The sequence below is a fragment of the Megalopta genalis genome, chromosome 2 (genome assembly GCF_051020955.1).
Source record: "Megalopta genalis isolate 19385.01 chromosome 2, iyMegGena1_principal, whole genome shotgun sequence".
NCBI classification, from domain to species: Eukaryota; Metazoa; Arthropoda; class Insecta; order Hymenoptera; family Halictidae; genus Megalopta; species Megalopta genalis.
In genome coordinates this window covers 17,463,838-17,485,496 of record NC_135014.1, presented here as the reverse complement: position 1 = coordinate 17,485,496, position 21,659 = coordinate 17,463,838, and the positions used below count along the sequence as shown (strand labels likewise).

At 38.5% G+C, this 21,659-nt stretch overlaps 2 protein-coding genes across 3 annotated transcripts in view; both read left to right on the top strand.

Annotated features, from left to right (window-relative positions):
* The window catches only part of LOC117219293 (protein turtle homolog B), a 329,095-nt gene extending 312,800 nt beyond the window's left edge, over window positions 1-16,295 (top strand). For both annotated transcript variants that reach the window (XM_033468332.2, XM_033468329.2), the window contains exons 12-15: window positions 1,065-1,331; window positions 6,687-6,926; window positions 12,203-12,315; window positions 12,498-16,295. In XM_033468332.2, the coding sequence (XP_033324223.1) occupies window positions 1,065-1,331; window positions 6,687-6,926; window positions 12,203-12,315; window positions 12,498-12,578 (701 nt within the window). In that variant the 3' untranslated portion in view covers window positions 12,579-16,295. The remainder of the gene's footprint in view (window positions 1-1,064; window positions 1,332-6,686; window positions 6,927-12,202; window positions 12,316-12,497) is intronic.
* Window positions 16,296-17,545: 1,250 nt separating this feature from the next.
* Atac2 (Ada2a-containing complex component 2) lies at window positions 17,546-21,632 on the top strand. Its single transcript, XM_033468462.2, has 6 exons — window positions 17,546-19,324; window positions 19,394-19,542; window positions 19,627-19,851; window positions 19,932-20,279; window positions 20,358-20,879; window positions 20,969-21,632. Exons 1-6 carry the CDS (start codon window positions 18,921-18,923, stop codon window positions 21,322-21,324), a joined length of 2,004 nt encoding a protein of 667 aa, XP_033324353.2. The 5' UTR covers window positions 17,546-18,920; the 3' UTR covers window positions 21,325-21,632.
* The last annotated feature ends 27 nt before the right edge of the window (window positions 21,633-21,659 follow it).

Here is a 21,659-nt window from a genome sequence, read left to right as displayed (position 1 = left end):
CAAAAACAGAAAGAAATGTATTAAAATTACAATATCCGCATCGTACAGATAAATAGTAAATAAATGTACAAAGTTCAGTAATAAATCGTACATTCCAGATATTTTGCGAGACGCGTGAAAATCCACGCACAGTGTTATTATGGATATACTAAAGAGGATAAAATTTTCGGTTTCTTGATGCAGATTGACCGCGTGACAAAATTTCAGACATCCGATTCATTTGCATGGGAAGAAGCATTGCCATTTTTTTTCGGAATGGTTTCAGCGTACGCTTGTATGTAATTAATGGAATATGTTGCATCCATATTCATAAAGTTGGTTTGTTACGTTTATTGCGAATACTCCGACTACTTTTATTCCTGTTAATATATCCACGGTGGACAAAAATAACGTCGTTTCTCTTACTTAATATATAGAGACCGATCAAATATCTCGAAAATTTCATCGAGCTACATAAAATATTTAAAAAAAACTGCAGATTTCTTACAATTTTTGGTCAAAGTCGTGATAAAACTGCGACTTTCACGATCTTTAATTCATCATACATATAAGTTACCGAGATCTACGAAAAACATTTTCTAAATTTTCGTTACAGGCTAAGATAAAAAGAAAGAGAGATTTTTATTTCTTTGTCATTCCACGTAACAGCAAAATTAAAAAACAAAAGACTAGTCCCTCAATCATCTAAAAAGATTCAAGTAATTTAGTTCAGTTTAGTTTTAGTTTTTAGTTTTAGTACTACTTTAGTTTTAAAGTAGTTATATTTGCGGGCCACAGTAAAACTTGATATCACATCAATTTTAATTTTACAAATAGCTGATCAGCAAAGTTCTGTTTGCCCCAAAAGCAAGGCTTGGATCTTTTTTACCATTATAGACGGTAATTGTAACGGATAATAATAATTTACCATTATATTAAATAATAATTTATATATATACCATTATAGCACCGAATCGTCTAGCTTTCCTGTAACAAATTCCTGAAAACGACCCAGCGCGATGTTCGAAGACAAGTGCGAAGACGTGACTCGGTGAACTAACATCGATGATTTTCGTGTGATGCAGGCAAGCCGTACCCGTTGCAGAACTGCACGGCGCACAACCAGACAGGCTCCTTGATTAGGATATCTTGCGAGGAGGGCTACGACGGCGGTCTGCCGCAGAAGTTTGTGGCGATGGTGGACAAGCAACGGGTGGAATCACCGAACCCCTATTGGGAGCTGGAGCTTCACAAGCCGACAACGATCGCCCTTTACGCGGTCAATATGAAGGGGTCTAGCGCGCCGGTGATCATGGAACGGGTGGCGTTGAAAGGTGTAGCCAAGTTTACCGGTGCGTAAGTACCTGCACACACCCGACAAAACTCGGAACGAGGAACGCGCGAACACAGACGGATAAGCAACGCGCTCTGTATCCGCTCAGACACGCCGCCATCTTCAAAAGATCCGACCTCGTGAAACCTCCTCCCGTTTCGAAATAGAGAGAGAGAAAGAGAGAGAGAGAGAGAGAGAGAGAGAGAGAGAGAGAGCATCCACTCTCTGCGATCGTATATCTCGCGTGACGGCTGTGCATCCGCCTATTTCCCGTCCCGTTCTTACTGTTCGGTAACGCGTTTACGTAAAACATCGCTTTAGCGTGCCGAGATTAGCCCCGGAGCGAGCCGAGTCGAGCAAACGTCGAATTCAGACGAGAATACCAGTTTCTAGACAAATGAGATTCAGCCGCGAGTCTATCTTGCGGCAGAAACTTCGCGGAATTACCGGTTAAGGATCTTGCCATTTTTGAAGCAGACAGCGTTCCGAAATAGAAGTTCTCCCGGATTTCTGCAGCCATAAATCGTCGCGTTACTTTATAAGATACAGTAATTTCATCCTAATTCGCGCTCAGATTGCGCACGAGATAGGATAATTTGAAAAGAGGATTATTCGAGCCTTGCGTCTCATTTTCATAGTTACCGATTTCAACAACTATAAAAACGAGCCGCGAAGCTCGAACAATCGTATCTTCTCTTCCCAATTGTCCATTTTTGTGCGCAATCTGAGCGCGAATTAGGGAGAAATTACTGTACATCTTCGTCTTGTCGGCGAATTATCGGCGAAAATCCAGACTGCGGATATTTGTGCAAGATAAACATTTTTCAAGACGATTGTAAGAAACAGGAATTAAATAAAATTAGATACATTCCTCTTGAATCATTTTTGATAAGTTGAGAATAGTGTAACAACATTATTAAATTTTTCTTGTGTTTTCACAATTTCACGTTCTATGTCACTTTTTGCAGAAATTAATCAAATTCGTAGTCCGATGATAAGAGAAAAATTAAATTAAGAAGTTAAATTATCTCGTTGGATCAACCGGTTAACTTTTTCCGACGAGTGTACTCGTCGTAATTGGACTTTGAATTTTATACATTTATGACAAAAATGGATAGATCAAATACGAAACTAGAAGGACAATTTTAAGACAGCTTTATTTAAGGATATCGTTACATTATTTTCAACTAACCACGATTATCAAGGAAAACGAAAGATAGTTTCATCTGATCTATATTTCTTACTTCTTAATTTTTCTTTTGCATAAAGATCCGTAGTCTAGTCGTAACAGAAAATATTGCCATTTCTTCATAACAAGTTTACTCGTAAAAAACAGCTAACTGTTTAAAGAGGATATATACAGTCGGTGTAAAAAGTATTCGTACATCTTTTAAAACGGAACAACTTTTCTATAATTGGGACCAGAGATCTCAATATTTTAGGGATGTTAGTGGGATTAGTTTACTAGACAGAGGCTAAAAAATTATTTTCAGTGTTCACAAAGCATCAAAAGCATTAAAAAATGTTGTTTTTTCAACTTTTCTATCGGAGCCTGTAACGAAAATTTCGATCGCATGGCCCAATTACGAAACAGTTATTCCGTTTTGAAAGATGTACGAATACTTTGTACACCGATTGTACTTTAATATTCTTCCTTGAACTATATCTTTTAGAAAAGTGTTGTATTACAACGAAATACGAAGGAAATCAAACGTGCACTAATTACTAGACAGCGGATTTCATGCATATAAAATAATGAAAAGATTGGAAGAAACAAAGAATGTTGATGTATTAATTTCGACTTATAAAAGATATTTGAGAAAGAACGAAAATTCTACATAGCTCCCACGTCTGGCAATTGATGCAGACATTTCTTCATTCTGCTTAAAAATCTGCAGAGTCTAATAAATGTACACTCTTTCGAAGAGATTGCAACAGCAAACTACTTGAGCGCCGTGCATTCGATCTGAATTGGCGGACACTCTTCGACCAATTGCTCGGACATAAAGCTTCAACCGGCTCGATACCGTCGCGTAAACATATTAATTATTATTTAAACTTCATACCGATATGTCGGCGTTAATTACCTCTCATTAACAGTCATTTAAATACTGAATCGCCGACGCGATCGACGACGGATCATCGACACCCGTTTCACAGAGAAAATCCGCTGGAGCGGCGCGTGTACTCGAAACCTCGTCAATTAATTAGTTTTGGTCGGGACGCGTGAAGTCTTAGGTGAAAACGGACGGGCACAGGGGGGTGTAGCCTAGTAATAGAAAAGCGGGCGACCTCAGCGAAATCCGGCGGGGCGATCCGAAATTTATGAGCTATTACTATGCATTCTGTTTTCTCTCATTCGTTTCTCTCTTCGGAAAGTCCCCGGCGAGGCGTTCCGACTGTTCCCCGATAGAAAAGCGGCGTCGTGCCCGGCCCCGAGACGTTTCCGCTAGCCTTAATTTCTCCGCGCGTTCATTAATCTTTCGCGACAACGAGGATGCGCTCTCTCGAAACGGGAAATTCGAACGCGACCGACGTCCCCCCCGACCCGGCACGAGATTAATCTCTTCGGAAAACGTCGAACGAACGGCGCGCAATTCGCGAGACGTTCGCAGAATCGAATAAGATCACACTTAACTGCGAGAAAGCTTTCCGAAGATGGTTTCGATAATTTCCAGGAAGTATTCGGGAACTTTCGAGGACTTAAATCAGAGCTGGAAGAATCCAGTTTGTCACAGGGCTGTTTCGGTTTCCAGGAATCTTCGAGATCGCTTCGAAAAATCCACGAATCTGTGGACAACGATTGCATTTGAAAGAGTTATCGAATACAAATTAAAGCGGACAGATTTCATTTTAACACTTCGACGGCCGTCGTCGTCTACGACGAAAGACTTCGCGAAAATTTCTATTGTTAAAGTCGATTCACCTCGATATTTCTTGTAAAATTTATCATAATTATATTCTTAACGAAATTTAGCCTATTTATATTATTAATTAATAATATATATACTATACTATTAATAATATATATATATATATTATACTATTAATAATATAATATACTATTAATTTATACTATTTAAAAATTGTACCATAATTAAGCTATTATTAAAACTTCGACTGCCGGGTTACCCGCGATATTATTTAAAAGTTAATTTTTAAAAACTAATTTTCACGCTAATCCATTATTATTTCTTCATTTTATTCAGATTCGCGTGAGGTAAGAATGTTGAAAAAGTAACCGACGTGGTATAACTTTGCTTTGCAATTTTAATTCAATCGAATAAAATACTTTTTAAATACGTTTTTGGCGCGGTCGTCAAAATGTTGAGACAAGATCGTTTTTGTTTTCGGAAGAATGTTCAAGACCATGTCGGAAAATCGATGATCTCAATTAGAGAGATCTCTCTTAGATCTGAAAAAAAAACGATTGTATTTGAAGAATTAATTTCAGTCCGACATTGCAATGTGTTCCCGCAGGAATTTTGAAACTTTATCGAGTTCAAAGAGTTCAAGAGTTCTTTGGTTTTTTTGAAGACTTCGAGATCGCCTCAGAAAATCGGATACTCGGAGAAAAATTGTTGCACCTTAACAAGCTATTTCGGATCGATTATAAATTATGTTCTTGTCGAAATTTGTCAACCTTATCGAATTCAAATTAAAGCTGAAAGAGTCTATTTGAAGGCAGGATCGTTTTGGCTTCGAAGAATCTTCGAGATCGTGTCGAAAAATCGATAGGTCTAGGAGCAGCGACTTGGTTCGAAATGAAAGCCAATAAATCCTGAAAAAGGTATCCGATCTCTTCTGAACACCTGAAACATTCGTACATCGTATTTGCACGCTGGCAGTCGACGGCAATAGAGGATAACAAGAAGTTCCCGCGATTGTTATCTGGTTGCCAGGGATAGCAACGCGTGAAATAATAAACACGTTAATCGAACGGCGCCAAGCGGCGTCGCGCCGCGCCGCCTTCTCCTCGAAGTTTCGCAATACACCCCAGCGAGACCCTAATTGGAACTAGATTAGGTTCCCCGGAAATTTCTCGCCGAAATTCAACCGCAACGTTCGCCATCGAGCGCAAATGACAAACAAGTGAATTAGAAACTGTCATGTACTGTACTTCGAAGTGTTTCGTCCGCGCCTGCGGAAACTTTGCCCGGGACTCGCTGGGAAAAAGCCAACTACTGTAATGCCTCGATAACTGCCTCATCCCAGCCAGTGTTTAATGTAACTGTCGTACTTTATCTCCGCAAACTTCTGAGAACCTGGTTTCCGTTAGCTCCATCTTGAATCCTTAAAGACGCCCCTGCTCGCGAACCCCTGGCAGCCGAGTTAAATAATTTCGGTAGTTTTAATGTTTTCCGAAATGCGTCAATATTGCACGAGGTTAGTTATCAATTTGTAACAAAATGTAGAAATGCGAGCATAAATTGCACAAACTGGTAAGAAATGTTTAATGTCCTCTCCGCAAAATGACCTGAAGAACGGACATTGTTCTCCAAATCGAATATTTCTTATATATTTATATATATAATATTAATATTTATTATATTATAATATTATATATATAATATTAATATTTATTATATTATAATATTATATATATAATATAATATTTCACTTTATTTTATCTGTTACTTCATGTTACCATTTTCACAACTATACAATTGACGATGTTTGTAACAATTCTGCGCTTTATTCAATCATTTTCTCAAATATATTTTTGAAGATATTTCACGTAGACTTATTAATTTTTCCGTTATTTCCAGTGTAACACAGCCATTTATTTCATTTAATTGCTGAAAATTGACCGAAAAGCTGACCATTTAAATAAATCGAATTACAAACGACCCGGCAACCGCAGGCCAAATAATTCCTTATATTTGTAAGTTATATGAACCAACTTCGCCTTCTTTTCTACAAATTTCATCCTTGACGACCTGATAATATCAGAAACTGTTAAAGAGAAATCAGAAACCAGTTATTTTAACTGCTCTAACGATGCTAGCGTTAATAATGAAAAAATACGATAGACAATGTTAGCCCCGATTGTTGAATTTCGCGAATTGCTTGGAGGGGAGGGAGTAATAAACGACAGCCCTCGACGAGTTCTTGAATCTCGAATTATCGAAATAGCTGTCCCCATTGTATTCTATCCGAGTGTTTCTCGTTGTATTTCCCGAAATCTTTGGAAGGCCCGAAAACGCCAGGGGTTGCCTGCGACAGTAATCGAGGTAAGACGGTATCGATTCGCGACCCTCGGAAGAACAAGCCCCGCAGGAGAACGAAGGACGAAAGGGGAGCGGGAGAAAAGACGTGAAGAGAGTACAAGTGGATACGAGTAAAACCGTCGTCTCGATGATTTCGTTTATAGGAGAATCGGTATCTTCGGTGGACATGTCACCGATCCTGATTGGCCTAGGAGGGACAGCGACCGGTTTGGGTTTAATCGTGACCGGCGTGCTGATGGCGCTTTGGAGGAAGCACGCCGCCACCCCCGCGAAACCGAAACCATCCCAGCAACCGAGCATCGCGACCTTCGCCGGCAAAGGCGAGGAGGAGGACGGGAATCCTGATCTCATACCCACCACCGCCTTGACCAATCATCTCATAGGTAGTACACCGAATGTATTCAGACTGTTTACCATTTTCATCGCAACATATGCTTGGATTAAGATATTAACCCTTTGCACTCCGCTGTCCCCTCTCGTGGGACATCGCATATATATATATATATATATATATATATATATATATATATATATATATATATATATATATATATATATATATATATATATATATATGTATATGCGATGTTCCACGAGAGAGAGAGGGGACATATATATATAATAACATATATATATATATATATAAAATATCACTAATGCTAGAATTATATATATATGCGATGTTCCACGAGAGAGAGAGGGGACATATATATATAATAACTCGTAAACAAAGCCCCAGATTGCATTTTCGCAAAGGAAAAAGTTACTTCAAATGACCTCAGCTACCCCTCATTTTCGGCTGTTAAAATAATTGTGGAACACCCTGTATATATATATATATAATTCTAGCATTAGTGATATTTTATATATATATGTGTATATATATATATATATATATATATATATATATATATATATATATATATATATATATATGCGATGTCCCACGAGAGGGGACAGCGAAGTGCAAAGGGTATATATATAATTCTAGCATTAGTGATATTTTATATTATACTATTAGCATAGTTTATTAGTGATTGCGGGGAATTGAGTTATTTCAGCGCAACTTTTTCAGACACGCATGTTTCCCTGAAGCTTTCTCTTGAAACGGCACAAGAAATCAAATCAAAATACAGGGTTCCCCGGAAAGAATCGTCCGATTTCAAAAATTTATATTTTAAAAAATTACACACAGAAAATTATCATTCAAACACGAATATAGCGGGAAAATGTGCGAGTTTTACTTTTTATTATTTTTTTCTTATGTACCAAACCGTTGGATTGGTCGCAGTTCATCCGATGATATGGTTCTACACAGTTGGCCTCCGAGATCACCCGACCTAACCCCATGCGACTTCTTCCTTTGGAGATTTGTGAAGGGTCTTGTCTTTGTACCACCTTCACCTACAAGTGTAAATGAACTGAAAAAACGCATTTGTCATGCTGTACAAACAATTACCAGAGATACGTTACACCGTGTTCGGCAAGAACTTTCATATCGCAATGATGTCATACGTGTAACGAAAGGAAGTCATATCGAACACTTGTAAACTAAAACTCGCACATTTTCCCGTTATATTCGTGTTTGAATTCTAATTTTCTGTGTGTAATTTTGTAAAATGTAAATTTTTGAAATCGCATGATTCTTTCCGGGGAACCCTGTATAATAAACTTAGTCCCTCGAATATCTTCAAAAAATTCAAGCCATTTCGCTGAATTTGAAAAAAGTTATTCTGTTTTCAGAGGTGTTCCAATATAAAAATGTGAGACCGTAGAAGAGTTTAAGGCGAACAGATCAAATTTTACGCGATATGAATTATGCACCAGTTCGTAGAGTAAAATAAAATGTAGTAAAAGGCGTATGAACGCGTCAGGACGTGTTCAACGATCTTTTCTTTTCAATCCAAGTAACAGCAAAATTAAAAAAAAGAAAGCTTTTTAGCCATCGTCTAGTAGACTAGTCCCTCTGTCATCTAAAAAGAATTCAAACCATTTAGTACAGTTTTAAAATAATTATTGCGTTTTAAAAGATGTACGAACACCATTGTGGGCCACTGTATATCTGCGAATAATGGATTCTCGTGACTGTCGCGACAACAAATGTGCCCATAATTATGAAAGTGGTCTAAGTCAAAATTAAAAAAAAAATGAATTTATCACTTATTTCACACGACATGATTTTAAGCTAAATTTATTCAATGTAATTTTTACGATATCGTCAAAAATGAACCTTTAGATAGTAGTTGTAATTACAACGTTATACGGAATTCGTTTAGTGTTAATTATGAAAGTGGTCTAAGTCAACAATTGAAAGAAATTATATAATAAAAATCATACGATAAAAATGGATTACTTTTTTAAAATGATTAATAAATGTTTATGAATTATTTCGTTAAAGTTGTCGTTTCAAATGGACCGTTTATTTTGAAAGTGGTATAAGTTCTTTTTTTCAAAGAAATTCAAAACGCCGAATCTGAGCTTGTATCGTCTAAATACCCCGCGCAACGCCACTTACAATTTCTTTCGATGACATTGGACTTACACCACTTTCAAAATAAACGGCTCAAATATAAAAATCACAATTTTTTATTACTTTAAGTCAATTATAGGACATTCAGTTAATTTTGAAAATGGTCTAAGTCAATTCAAGCTTTAAAAACATTTTCCTATGAAATTCGCACAAAATTTCATATCTACAATAAACTTCCATTAATCAAGACTGATAAAATTATAAATTAAAATGTCGCATAATGTACAAATATTTTTTAACTTATTCAAATGCGATTCATTAACCCGAGAAAGATAACCTACGTCGCAGAGGCGCCTGCGAAATAAACAACTGACTGCACCGTGGATGACGCAAAGACTGGAAGCACCCACTTTGCCAAAGCATGTGCGAAGCAACATTGAAAATATTCTTCCAAAATCTGCTGTACAGGCTTCCACAGATGATGAAGAAGAACCCTCAGCCAAAAAAAGGCGTTATTGCAGTCTTTGCACGTCTAAAAAGAAAAGAATATCAAAGATGACCTGTGCCAAATGCAAAAAGACAGTTTGTGGTGAACACAAGAAAGACGTTTGTCATGACTGTCTCTAAAGAAATTTTTTATAATATTATAGTTTTTTTTACACTGATTATGTTATAGTCTACTAGTTTGTAAGGATAAAACACTATTTTTTGTGATATTTTACTGGATTTGTTCCCATAAACCGAAGACTGTTGATTTTTGTTAATTTTTCATAGAGGTCTAGTGATTTAAGTTTAAAATTACTTAAAATATAAAAAAATATAATATAAATGCATTTTATTTTTACAATAATGCCAAACCTTTAAAATGACTAGATTAACTTAAATAAATATCCATTGTTAGTATAAAATTGACGCCTTAGAAAAGCATGCGCCTCTGAAGCGTATGGTTATCTTTTACGTACGTTGTCATATGGTTATCTTTCTAGGGTTAAATATCTCGAAACAAGAAATATATGACTTAGACCACTTTCATAATTATGGGCACAAATAATTTCCCCGATATCGTTTGCACAAACGGGACGATTCGACTTGAAAGTATCCCGAGGAACCTCTCCTAGAGGAGAAATCTAAGGTTAAGCTTCGTATACTCGCCACGGCCTTGACCAATCATCCCCATAGGTGATACACCGTGTGTCCCTCAATTCCTCGGCGTCCGAATTCCTAAAACCTTGACACTTCCCGAATTGGAAAACCGTGCGGGGAAAAGTGCAGCGAACGTAGCAGCGACCGGGCTATCGAACGGCGCCCGATCCGTAAATGTATCCCGTGATACGAATAGCCTTCCGTCACGTTTGCTGAATTTTCTACTCCAAACTGATGAAAGTGCCCCGGCTAAACGAGAATCGTAAATACATCGGGTCGCGTCTTAAACCACAACCGGATGCTTACAAAACTCTCAAGGCAATTGCACCGGAGAAACGTTACATCGATCCAGGACGATGCAAGCTGTGCGCGCTGCTCCGCTGAAATTCGCCCCGGTCTTCCTTCGGTTTATTGTTTCGATGCCTGAAACGGCAATTAAACCGCAGATCTTTTACGCGGACCACCCGTCCCCGTGTCTCGGTTACACGAACACGCGGGAAATATGACATTCGTCGGCTGAAAGGTTCGCAACGGCGGAAATAAAATAGAAATATTTTAGCACTGAAGGGAAGGTTAGCGAATCGGAGAGCGTGTTTGAGGTTACTATTAATGCAGTTTATTGAATTGTTATCGATGAGCGCGGGCGCGACTAGCGTGGTGTCGTAGGACTAGCAACTTAGGACAGACTGAGCCCTTGGAGTTGCGCGTTTGTCTCTTTTATAGTGGAAGAGAAGAAAGGAATAGATGGATCTTCGTAGGAAAGGAGAAAGTTGGGAAAGTCCCGTGCGGGTCGAGGTGTCCAGATGTGAGGAGAATTGTTTTATTAGGGGTGCGTGATTTTTAGGGAATTTTGAGGATTAGGAACGGTACTTGTTTTATTGCTAGCGGCCGCGCTCAGGTAGAGGGATGCGATGCCACAATATAATTCGTTTCTCCGTTCGGGAACGCGTACGCTCGTATTTCAGTAATTTGCATATGACACGGACGAATGAAGATCCGCAATCTGCTAACAATATGTCCGCCATCTTTCCTATGAAATATGAAATGTACGCATTTCCTAGTCGAAGCTTTTCGGACGGATTTCGTCGAGCGACGTTGACAAGACCGAATGTATTTCGACTTTTTACCATTTCGATCATAGCATATGCTTGGATCAAGATATCAGTTCGTTCATTTCAATAAAAATTGAAACCGGGCCATCTTGGCCGGCTCGGTAGGTTCGGTGTTGACGTGTCACGGAAATAGTCAATTTTATGCACATCGTTATACATATAAAGCCATAGTGGACAGCATAGTGATCAAAGAGCCTAAAGCTAAATTGTTTCAATATCTTATAATAGAGGCGCGTTGTTTTTGATCGCGCATTTTAACGATCAAGATAAACAGCGAAAGAGTAATCCCTCCCCAAAAAACACTTGCAGTGCAATGTAAAAACACCAAGCAGTCGAGTGCTGTCGAAGATTTCTTTTTATTTTTTATTTCTTTTTTTTTAGTTGATTACTATTCCCATTCTGAATTTTTGTTATAACTTCTTAACACGTTCCGTGCCACGTGTACCATCGATGGTACACGCTTGCATGTTTACTTAGTGAACTGAACAAATTGTTTACAAGAAATTTAGAACCGAAGAATCAATTTCCACCGCAAGAATGGGCGTTGATAAGTTTTTGTTACGTTGTTATGTGTACGAGAATTAATAATTGCACGTAATACATCAAGTTTTAGTAAAATATCAAAGTGTGAAGATTCGAGTAAAAAAAGCTCGGCACGGAACGTGTTAATAAAGCTCTATATGACCTATGTTTACATCACATTTTTTTCTTACTTTGTGCCATAGAATATACTGACAAAGTTTGCACATTAAAACCTGGGACACCCTGTATACGTATATGCAAACTCTGGGATTCTCGCGACCGCCGCGACAATAAATGATTTCTTTGAAGTCGTTTGCGCAAACGGGACGATTCGAATTGAAAGTTTCTCCCGAGGAACCTCTCTCCTAGAGGAGAGAACTCTAAGGTTAAGCTCCCCTGAAACTTTTTTCAGATAGGAAGCTTTTACATTACGGGTCGCTGCCACGGAGGCCGCGACAGCTGGAGGGCCGGGAGATGTCCCACGATGTCGTGGAGGACTCGGATTATCCGCGAGCATCGCCAAACGTGAGTAATCGGATTCTCATCGGCGAGCCGTGCGTCGCGCGCTGCGAAAAACGAGGGGGTTTCAGCGCGAACGTCGATAAATCGAGATCGATGATGAATCGAAATCGGCCGGGAGAACGTTCCCTCCGCGCGGAGTGGCTACATATTTTACGGCCAAGCGACGCTCTTCTGTCTTTTTGCAGACGTTTTACAGCCTTCAGAGACCGCACCGATATTCGGAGACCGTGATTCGGAGCGCGGCGATACAGGAGAGCTGCATCTAAGAGACGGCCCCGAAGGAACGGGGGACCATGGGATCTTGGATCACCCTGGCCGTGACTGGACGGTGACTGACACGGGAAAAATCAAAAAAAGACTAAAGCCATGCTTACACGACACATTGTACACGTTTCAGCGTACGAAGACATTATTAGCCACGACAGAGAGAACAGTATGCCTTTGTAAATATTGTATATAAATAAAAACACATCGATTTCGTGTTACGCGGCTCGTCTCCCACCTGCGTTTCCGCGTCCCCCAAGGGCCCAAACATGCTATCGCGCTGTTCCCGGTCCGGTATCGGTCCACTAAAATATTCTTTCATTGATTTGTATCGCAGTGCACGGACTCCCGTTCCAGCGTTGTAAGCTTGTAACATAAAATTTCATTGTATTGTTCGCGTTATTTTATATCATGTACACATAGCTATTATTATGAGATTTCATTTATTGCGACATTTATTTCAAAAATATTTTTACCTGAGCGCATGTTCACCATGAATTTTACCTCGCGTCGAAGTTTCACGCCATGACACTGGAACTGAAAATTCTATCGGGTTGGCAACTAAGTAATTGCCGATTTCAGTTATAGATATCTCTCACTCCCATTTTTATGATATCCGTAAATGTTATATTATAAAATTATTATTATTATTATTATGTTATTTTTTATTATCCGTGAATGTTAGCAACTGGACAAATTGAACGCGGCGGTCAAGGAAAAGCGACCAGAATTGGTCAATCGTAAAGGTGTCATTTTCCAGCAGGACAATGCTAGGCCGCACACGTCTTTGTCCACTCGGCAAAAATTGATGGATATTGGTTGGGAATCGATGTTACACCCATCATATAGCCTCGATCTCGCGTCATCGGATTACCACTTATTTCGATCCCTGGACAACTCCCTCCGTGGTAAAACTTTTAACGATGATGACGCTGTAAAATCTCACTTAACTCAGTTTTTGGCCGAAAAGGATCAGACTTTCTACGAGCGTGGAATTTTCAAGCTGTCGGAGAGATGGCAAAAGGTCATCGAACAAAATGGAAAATACATTACAGATTAAATCTTCGTTCCAAGTAAAAAAAAATTGTTTATTTCATTGAACAAATCGGCAATTACTTAGTTGCCAACCCAATATTTAAGAATTGATTGTAATATTCTAGAAATATAATAAGAAAATATATTATACAGTACTTTCTCTCTCTCCCTCTCTCTCTCTCTCTCTCTCCTCTCTCAATAATACGCATTCTTCTCCCACATCGCGCTCGAACACTTCTCCTGCATATTTTAAAAACGGCTCTCTTAATAGTTCGTCCAATACATATCCAAAATGATGCAAATTATTGTATTATAGAGAGTAATAATCAGGGTTCTTCATTTTCTGGAAATACAAACCCCTTAAAGCTTCGTATGCCGAAATATTGGGAGAGAGTACTGTAGAATAAAAAAATATAAATTTTATTTTCTCATTTATTTACACATAGACTAAAATTAAAAAGCAGTGGCGGTCATCGGCACGTTCGATAAACCGTTTGACGCGCAGATTGTTGGGCCAGTGAATAATGCGAGCGACAATTTAGTATTTTATACTAAAATAAAGTATTTAGTATTTTATACTAAACGATAAAATTCGTACGGCAACTTAAAATAGAAGAAAAACTAACCCTTTGCACTCGAATGGTCTTTGCACTCGAGGCGTCATTAAAAATTGTTATGTCACGTTTCAAAATAATTTCATTAATCAAATTTGTTTGTATTTACAGAGCTGTTGAAAGCATAACTGTTACATTAGGTCATATAAAATGGAAAAACCGTGGGTCGGAAAAACCATTTTAAATCTTGCGTTAATTCGGCTTTGAGTGCAACGAGTTAAAAGAATTGAAAAATGTCGATGTGTTAATCTATTGAAGTGATTAAAGAAAGAACGAATTTACTATATATAGTTTCTAGTTGTTGCAAATTAATGCAGACAATGTAATAACGTAGTCTAGCAATTACTCGCCTCAAGATCGATCGGCGCTGTAATTTGTCTGTCGCTCTTTTGTTTCGGTCGTATACCGTCAATCCATTCGTAACCGAGAACGGCACGATATTGGCACGGCGCGAAGTGGACCCGGTAGGATTTTACTGTACCGAGATCGGGCCGGGAACAGCGCGATAGTGTGTCTCAGTCCTAACTCTGCGCTTAACTTGTATTTGCATACGAAGTGAGAAATGCTCTCCCGAAGAAGAAAGAAGAAGCCGAGCCGAGCCGAACCGCGACCATTATCGTTGGTCCTTTCGGATTTGGTTCAAGTGTGCCGCGTCGTTCTCGCGGCGGTTTTAATGCAGCCGTGAAAAATGGAAACGACGGTGTAGACGACGAACAATAAGAATCTTTGGAAAGACGCGGCGAAAGGTGATCACACACGATCTACGGAAACTCGGCTCAAAAAAGATCCAGGCCAAGGAAAGGGCACGATTTGTCGCGCGAAAACGAGGCCGCGATAATCTTCGCTTCGGGACGCGAGAATCTCGGATACCTAAATGAGAGCTCTCGTCGTTGTTAGAACGGAATCTCTCTTGCGCTAAATGCACGCCGGACTGACCCGGTCCGGTTACGAATCACCGAAGCATCTTCGATCGAGGGTTATACACTAAATTCTCTCCGACTGACGCTCGGCTTGGAAACAAAATTGAACGATTTCGGAGGAGTGCGGCTTGCTTTTATGGTCGCCGATTGTCAGCAATTGTAAAAACGAGGTGTAAGGCTCGAATAATCGTATCTCCTCTTCCCAAATTGTTCACATTTGTTTCCAAGCTGAGCGTCAATTAGGGAGAATTTGTACAATAATGTACAAATGTACAATAATGTCTCTCTAATTGACGGTCAGATTGTCCACAGAAATGGACAACTTGGGAAGAGAAGATACGATTATTCGAGCCTTGCGTCTCGTTTTTATAGTTGTTGACAATCGATAAAGAAACGAGCCACAAGGCACGAACAATCGTTTCTCCTCTTCCAAAATTGTCCATTTTTTTGGACAATCTGTGCGTCAATTAGACAGACATTACTGTACAGTAAATTCTCCCTAATTGACGCTCGGCTTGGAAACAAAAATGAACAATTTCGGAGGAGGAGCCGATACAATTCGAGCCTCGCGGCTTGCTTTTATGGTCGCCGATTGTCAGCAATTGTAAAAACGAGGTGTAAGGCTCGAATAATCGTATCTCCACTTCCCAAATTGTTCACATTTGTTTCCAAGCTGAGCGTAAATTAGAGAGAATTTACTGTACAGTAATGTCTCCCTAATTGACGCTCAGATTGTGCACAGAAATGGACAGTTTGGGAAGAGGAGATACGATTATTCGAGTATTGCAGCTCGTTTTTATGGTTGTTGACAATCGATAACCGTAAAAAAACGAGCCACAAGGCACGAACAATCGTATCTCCTCTTCCTAAATCGTCCATTTTTGTGGACAATCTGTGCGTCAATTAGACAGACATTACTGTACTTGCCACTTCGAAGACGTCCGCGTAAATAGGACGCGTTGTCCTGGAGATAATAGTCCGACGTTTCTATTCCGAGGACGTTTCAAAGTTTCAACTGCAGCACTCGTAGCTGAAACGTACAGAATGTAGATCGTCGTGACAGTATCTCGCGAATCGACGGGACGATGATCTTTGATATCTTTTATGATTGGAACCACACGATTTTGAATAAAAGTATACGAAGAAGGAATATTGGCGCGTGTCACTATCATTCTCCCGTTTCCCATCCCAGAAATACTGGAGTTCCGAAGAAAGCTACCTGACGATTCTTTTTCGAGAATATTGATTTGCTTCAATAATGAAATCGTCGTTTAACACGTTGAATGCCATGGGGGTCACCGGTGACCGGCACTTAACTTGGCGGTGACGCCATGGGGGCGCCACCGGTGACCGGCGCGCCCAAATTGATAGAAATATATATGTAATTTAAAACAAATGTCAATATCTAAAATTTTGTATTATTACCATCGTCGATTCAAACGGTGACACCCCTGTCGCAATTAACATGTCAAAAACACACTGTAACTTATCTATTGCAGATAATATATCAACATTATACGTATCACATTTTAGCGGTTCGTTGAAAGTGTGTATATTTGGGCGAGAAAGAGAGGGGAGACGTTTCGTCCGGGGCCCGCTAGAGGACTCATCAGTAAGGCTATCAGTGTTTATAAGGCATACAGAATTATAGCGGAACTTAAAAATAACTATAAAAATAAACGAAAAGTTCTTATAAAATATCGCAATACTAATGTATAGATAAACATTAAGGTCTACAAATTATTATTTATTAGCCGGAGGAGTATCGGAAGATTACTCCTCGTTAAACTAATTATTGCATTGCACAGAAATGTCGCAAATGTATCTATTTCAGTCTTGCATCGTAATTTTTAAACTTAATTCTAAATATATACATGCTTGCCTTAGACGTGGGGGTATCGGTAGGAAGGACGAAGTCTATATATATAGGAATCGAGGCGGATCGGTGCTAGCGGGAAGAGGAGCCATCTGCTGGCGGGTCTGGAGGTAGCCGCCACAACATAAAAGAAAATTCATCGTGACACCACGGAGAATTTCTGTAAAACCGGCGTGACATTCAACGTGTTAATCGAGAACAATTCGAAAGTAAAAACACGCGTTACTTTGTACATCTTGTCGCTGAGTATTAGATCAATTTTGCTGTACAATGAATTATTATACGCGCTTACCACTTCGCGAATAATTTCGAATAGGAAATAACACGAAATTGAACGAGTCAATATTATTATAAGCAACATTGAAGAACGGAGTACTGCAGCGAGGAAGTGTGTCGGACGTATGTATGTTACGTTATACATATTTACACTGAAAGCAATTTCTCTGGTTAACGCTGCTTCAATCGCTTCTGCTGAGTTTAAAATTGTAAGGGAAATATATTCTTTCATTTTGTTTTTTCTTTTTAATATTATCGAATGCTAGGAAGAGACAGGAAAATAACCCTAAATATTACACAAATTAACTATAATTTAAGTTAATCGTTAGACATTGAGCTGTCGAGTGCGGTTGTTAACGAACCGAATCAAAATGAATCCCCACACACCATCGTTCCATTCGAAACGAATGATTCTTGCCACTCTAGCCACAAGGTACCACGAAAATTTCGGTAAGAATCATCTGCTCCGTAAAACCTTAATTCAGCCCCACTAGAGGTGGTGGCGAAACGCTGAAACTGTTGGGCAATGTGACCGACAAAATAAGATCTTAAATCTGTGTATCGCCGCAGCCTTCGACTCTAGCGGTAACTCGCCGAATTACTGACTGTGTTTCGCGGCCTGTAAGATTGCTATTTTATCGACTTCTTCAATCTTACATGATTTGACATTTATTTACACAATCTCACAGTTATATTATTCGTTTTATAGATATCATTTATGCGTAGGAAGTAGTTTATCTATCAAATGCCGAGAAACATCAGACCATATAATACATAGAATTAATTAAACAGAATTAACACAAATTAATTTTATTTATGATAAACCACCGTAACAAGTATTAAGAGCCTTTAAGATTTCTATTCTATCGGTTTTTTCCCTTTTATGGTAATACTAAAGTTAGTAATAAAATATTAAAATACATATTATATATTTACACAAAGTGGGTGCCCCATTGGATCCCTTCGTCGGTATTGATTGCACATAGCTTCGGTTCTACCGAACCGAGAGAAGCGAGCAGCGGAGCACATGGCGGCAAAACGTCGTGCACGTGTTGCCGATGAATATTTTCTCGGCCTGTTCGAAATGTAAATCGTTCCGACACTTCTATCGGACCGTTTCTTCTTCAGAAATGTCTACAGAATCCGATTCTGGGTAGAGCTTTCGTGCTGGACAAAGAACTTTTCGTAAAAATACAGAAATATTGAGTTGAATTGAGTTTTTTTCATTCGTAATAGAAAACGCCGGTGGTTCCATCTCGTATTGAACAAACAGCTACACAACCTGCTGAATCCATAAAGTCACGTGACTACCTTAGTCCGTTAAACTATTCGTCGAAATTACCGACTCTTGTATGTATCTCATCTCTGGTGCTGTCACATTGTATCCTAAAAGTATACAGATGTATAACCTCCAAACACACGAAATGCTAATTTTTTCTTATAACATATTTAATTTTTTCGCACACAAATTCTTGAAACTCCTAACGATATTTTGTTAATAAGAGAATTTAAATTACAATTTATGTCTAGCTGACAAGAATGTCCTACTTCAAGTATTTAACCTAAATTAATAGAGCACATTTGTATATTGTAACAATCTGTATTTTATTTCGTGAATAAACAATGTCTCAAACAGCCGATGAAGAAACAATCAAATTAGATCCTGCTAATATCTCCGAGGGCGAAACTTGTAAAAGCTGTGAAAGTTTGTGTGATCCGTATAAAAAACCAGCGTTGCGATGTGGTGGATGCTCGAGGAAAATTCATATAGGATGTTTGAAAAGAGGAAGCGTTCCAGTGTCCTTTGTGGGAGATATATTTTTTGAATTGAATTGCTCTAATTGTAATCCATTTGGTGAGGAAACGGTAGTACGTAACAGAATGCCATGGTTGAATGTAATTGTATTGACTCTGTACAATTTACGAGAGAAATCAAGTGGTATCAGTAAAAGGGGGTACTTTCATTGGAAGTCTGATATCAGTACTTTTGTAGATCGTAATTGGGATTACTTGTTTAAAAAGACTGTGTAAGTTTTCATCCACAATTCTAAAGGAATATATTAATCGTCAACTAACTCGGCTTCTTATATTTACAGTAAACGAAAAAAGAACTGGATTGGTACCATATCTGGAACTCTTTCCCATTATAGCGGAATTTTTTTTAAGTCAGGAACAATAGAATTAGGAGAATCTGGATGGTGGAGGTTGATGGACAATGATCCACCTGAAATTCTCATTGCCAAAAGTAATTATACATATATAATGACATATACAATAGCATATATAATATTTAAAAGAGCAAAATTATATCTATAACATTGAATTATAGATGAAAAGATGATATTAGACCGTAAGAAACAAATTGGTAGCCAAGCAAAGTCATCAGGACGAACGTATAGTAGTCCAACTCCATCAGAATCAAGTATATCAGTTGGTGAAGATAATACTTGTGGAAATGAGTTACCAAAAAATGAGGGATGCTCTGTGTACTCACAACCCTATGCTCAATCTAACAAAACATTATTCGATCTCTTACTCGAAGAGAATGAACTAAGTACTATATATATATATACATACATCACAAACAAACATGAATAAATTATAAATGTATTCTTCAGTATTTTTTAATTCCAGATATGGATATCGAAGATGATTCGATACTCAATGAGCAGAGCGACACTCCATCTTTATCAGATTTAATAAGGGACTGCCAATATCAATCTAATAACTTCCATTTCTCCCAATTATTGGATGATTTTACAACTGAATGGGTATCTAATACAGATACTACATCTGAAAGTAATAGTAATTTTAAAACAGATCAGATGAAGGAGGAGGAAGAGGAAGAAGACGAAGAAGGAGAAGTGCTGTACGAAGCTGATAGTACAGATAGTATGAGTTCTATTCAGGAACAGCCACCAACTTCCTTGTTTAACGTAACAAATCACCGTCCGTGGCCGTGGCAAAGGAATCATATTATAGGTAACTACATATTACTTTGGAGTCCCCTTTAGTTGAGACATTCTGTACATTTATATTTATCTCTCTTTCATTTTACAGATGAGAAGGTACCACGCATGACATCTCAAGAAGAAGCTTACTTGTTGCAGCAAGTAAATAAGTCTGCGCTCAACTCCGCGCCTCCAAAGATCAGACGATTTTACAGAAAATTAGCTGTGAGAAAATTGAAACGCGAACACGGTTTACCTCTGTTAGATGTTGATAATTTTGGATTCAAAGCAGAAGAACCCCACAAATCGTTAAAAGATTCTGACAGAGTATTAGACCGATTCTTCGGCGATGATTTAGGATTATTTGAGCAAAGACTGCAAGGGTACAACGAACCGACGTCTGTACACAGTCCGTATACTAACAGACTTCTGAAGCCGTTCATAAGAAGAGATATTTCTTGCCGTCCGTTATGGTTAAGAGTAATGGAAGAACTTCGTAGTAAAGTAAATAAATCGAATCCTAGATGGAAACCGCCGCCAACAGCGCCGATTGATTATTCTTACGTTAGACCACAACACATACCTGCGATCAACAGTCTGTGCAGTCAGTTCTTTTGGCCTGGCATCGATTGTAAGTAAACATAGCAATTGCGTAACAATGTCGCATCATTAATAGTTATTTTTATATATACATCCAATTACATATACGATTTCTTTCAGTAACAGAATGTTTGCAGTATCCTGACTTTAGCTGCGTCGTGCTCTATAAGAAATTAGTCATAGGATTCGCGATTTTAGTTCCTGACGTTGGTTACAATGAAGCGTACATTTCATTTTTTTTAACCCGCCCCGAATGGCGCAAATCCGGCATCGGGACATTTATGTTGTATCATTTGATACAAACGTGTATGGGGAAGGATGTTACGTTACACGTTTCGGCAACCAACCCTGCGCTGATTTTGTACCAGAAATTTGGTTTTAAAGTGGAGGAGTTCATTCAGGATTTCTATGACAAATATATGCCTCTAAACTCAAAGGAATGTAGACATGCATTATTTTTAAGACTGAGCAGATAGATGTAAATTGATCCTGCGCAATACACGTGAAATATACGAAATATTAACTTAAAAACAGTTGCTATTTTATCGCAACAATACCACTGTAATTACGTTTATACAATATCGATTTCAATCATATCGCCGTAATGTCATCGCATTATAATTATTACTACTTTACTATCTGAACTTTAGACTGTGTTGCTATTTCGATTACAGTGCGCTATCTAGAACAATTGGTGACCTTTTATTGTAAGTGATTTATATTGTAAAACAACTGCGGAGATTTCGATTGTCGCTTGCCTAAATAAAATCATTAATTTATTTGATTTCGTATAACTACTAAAATAAGATAG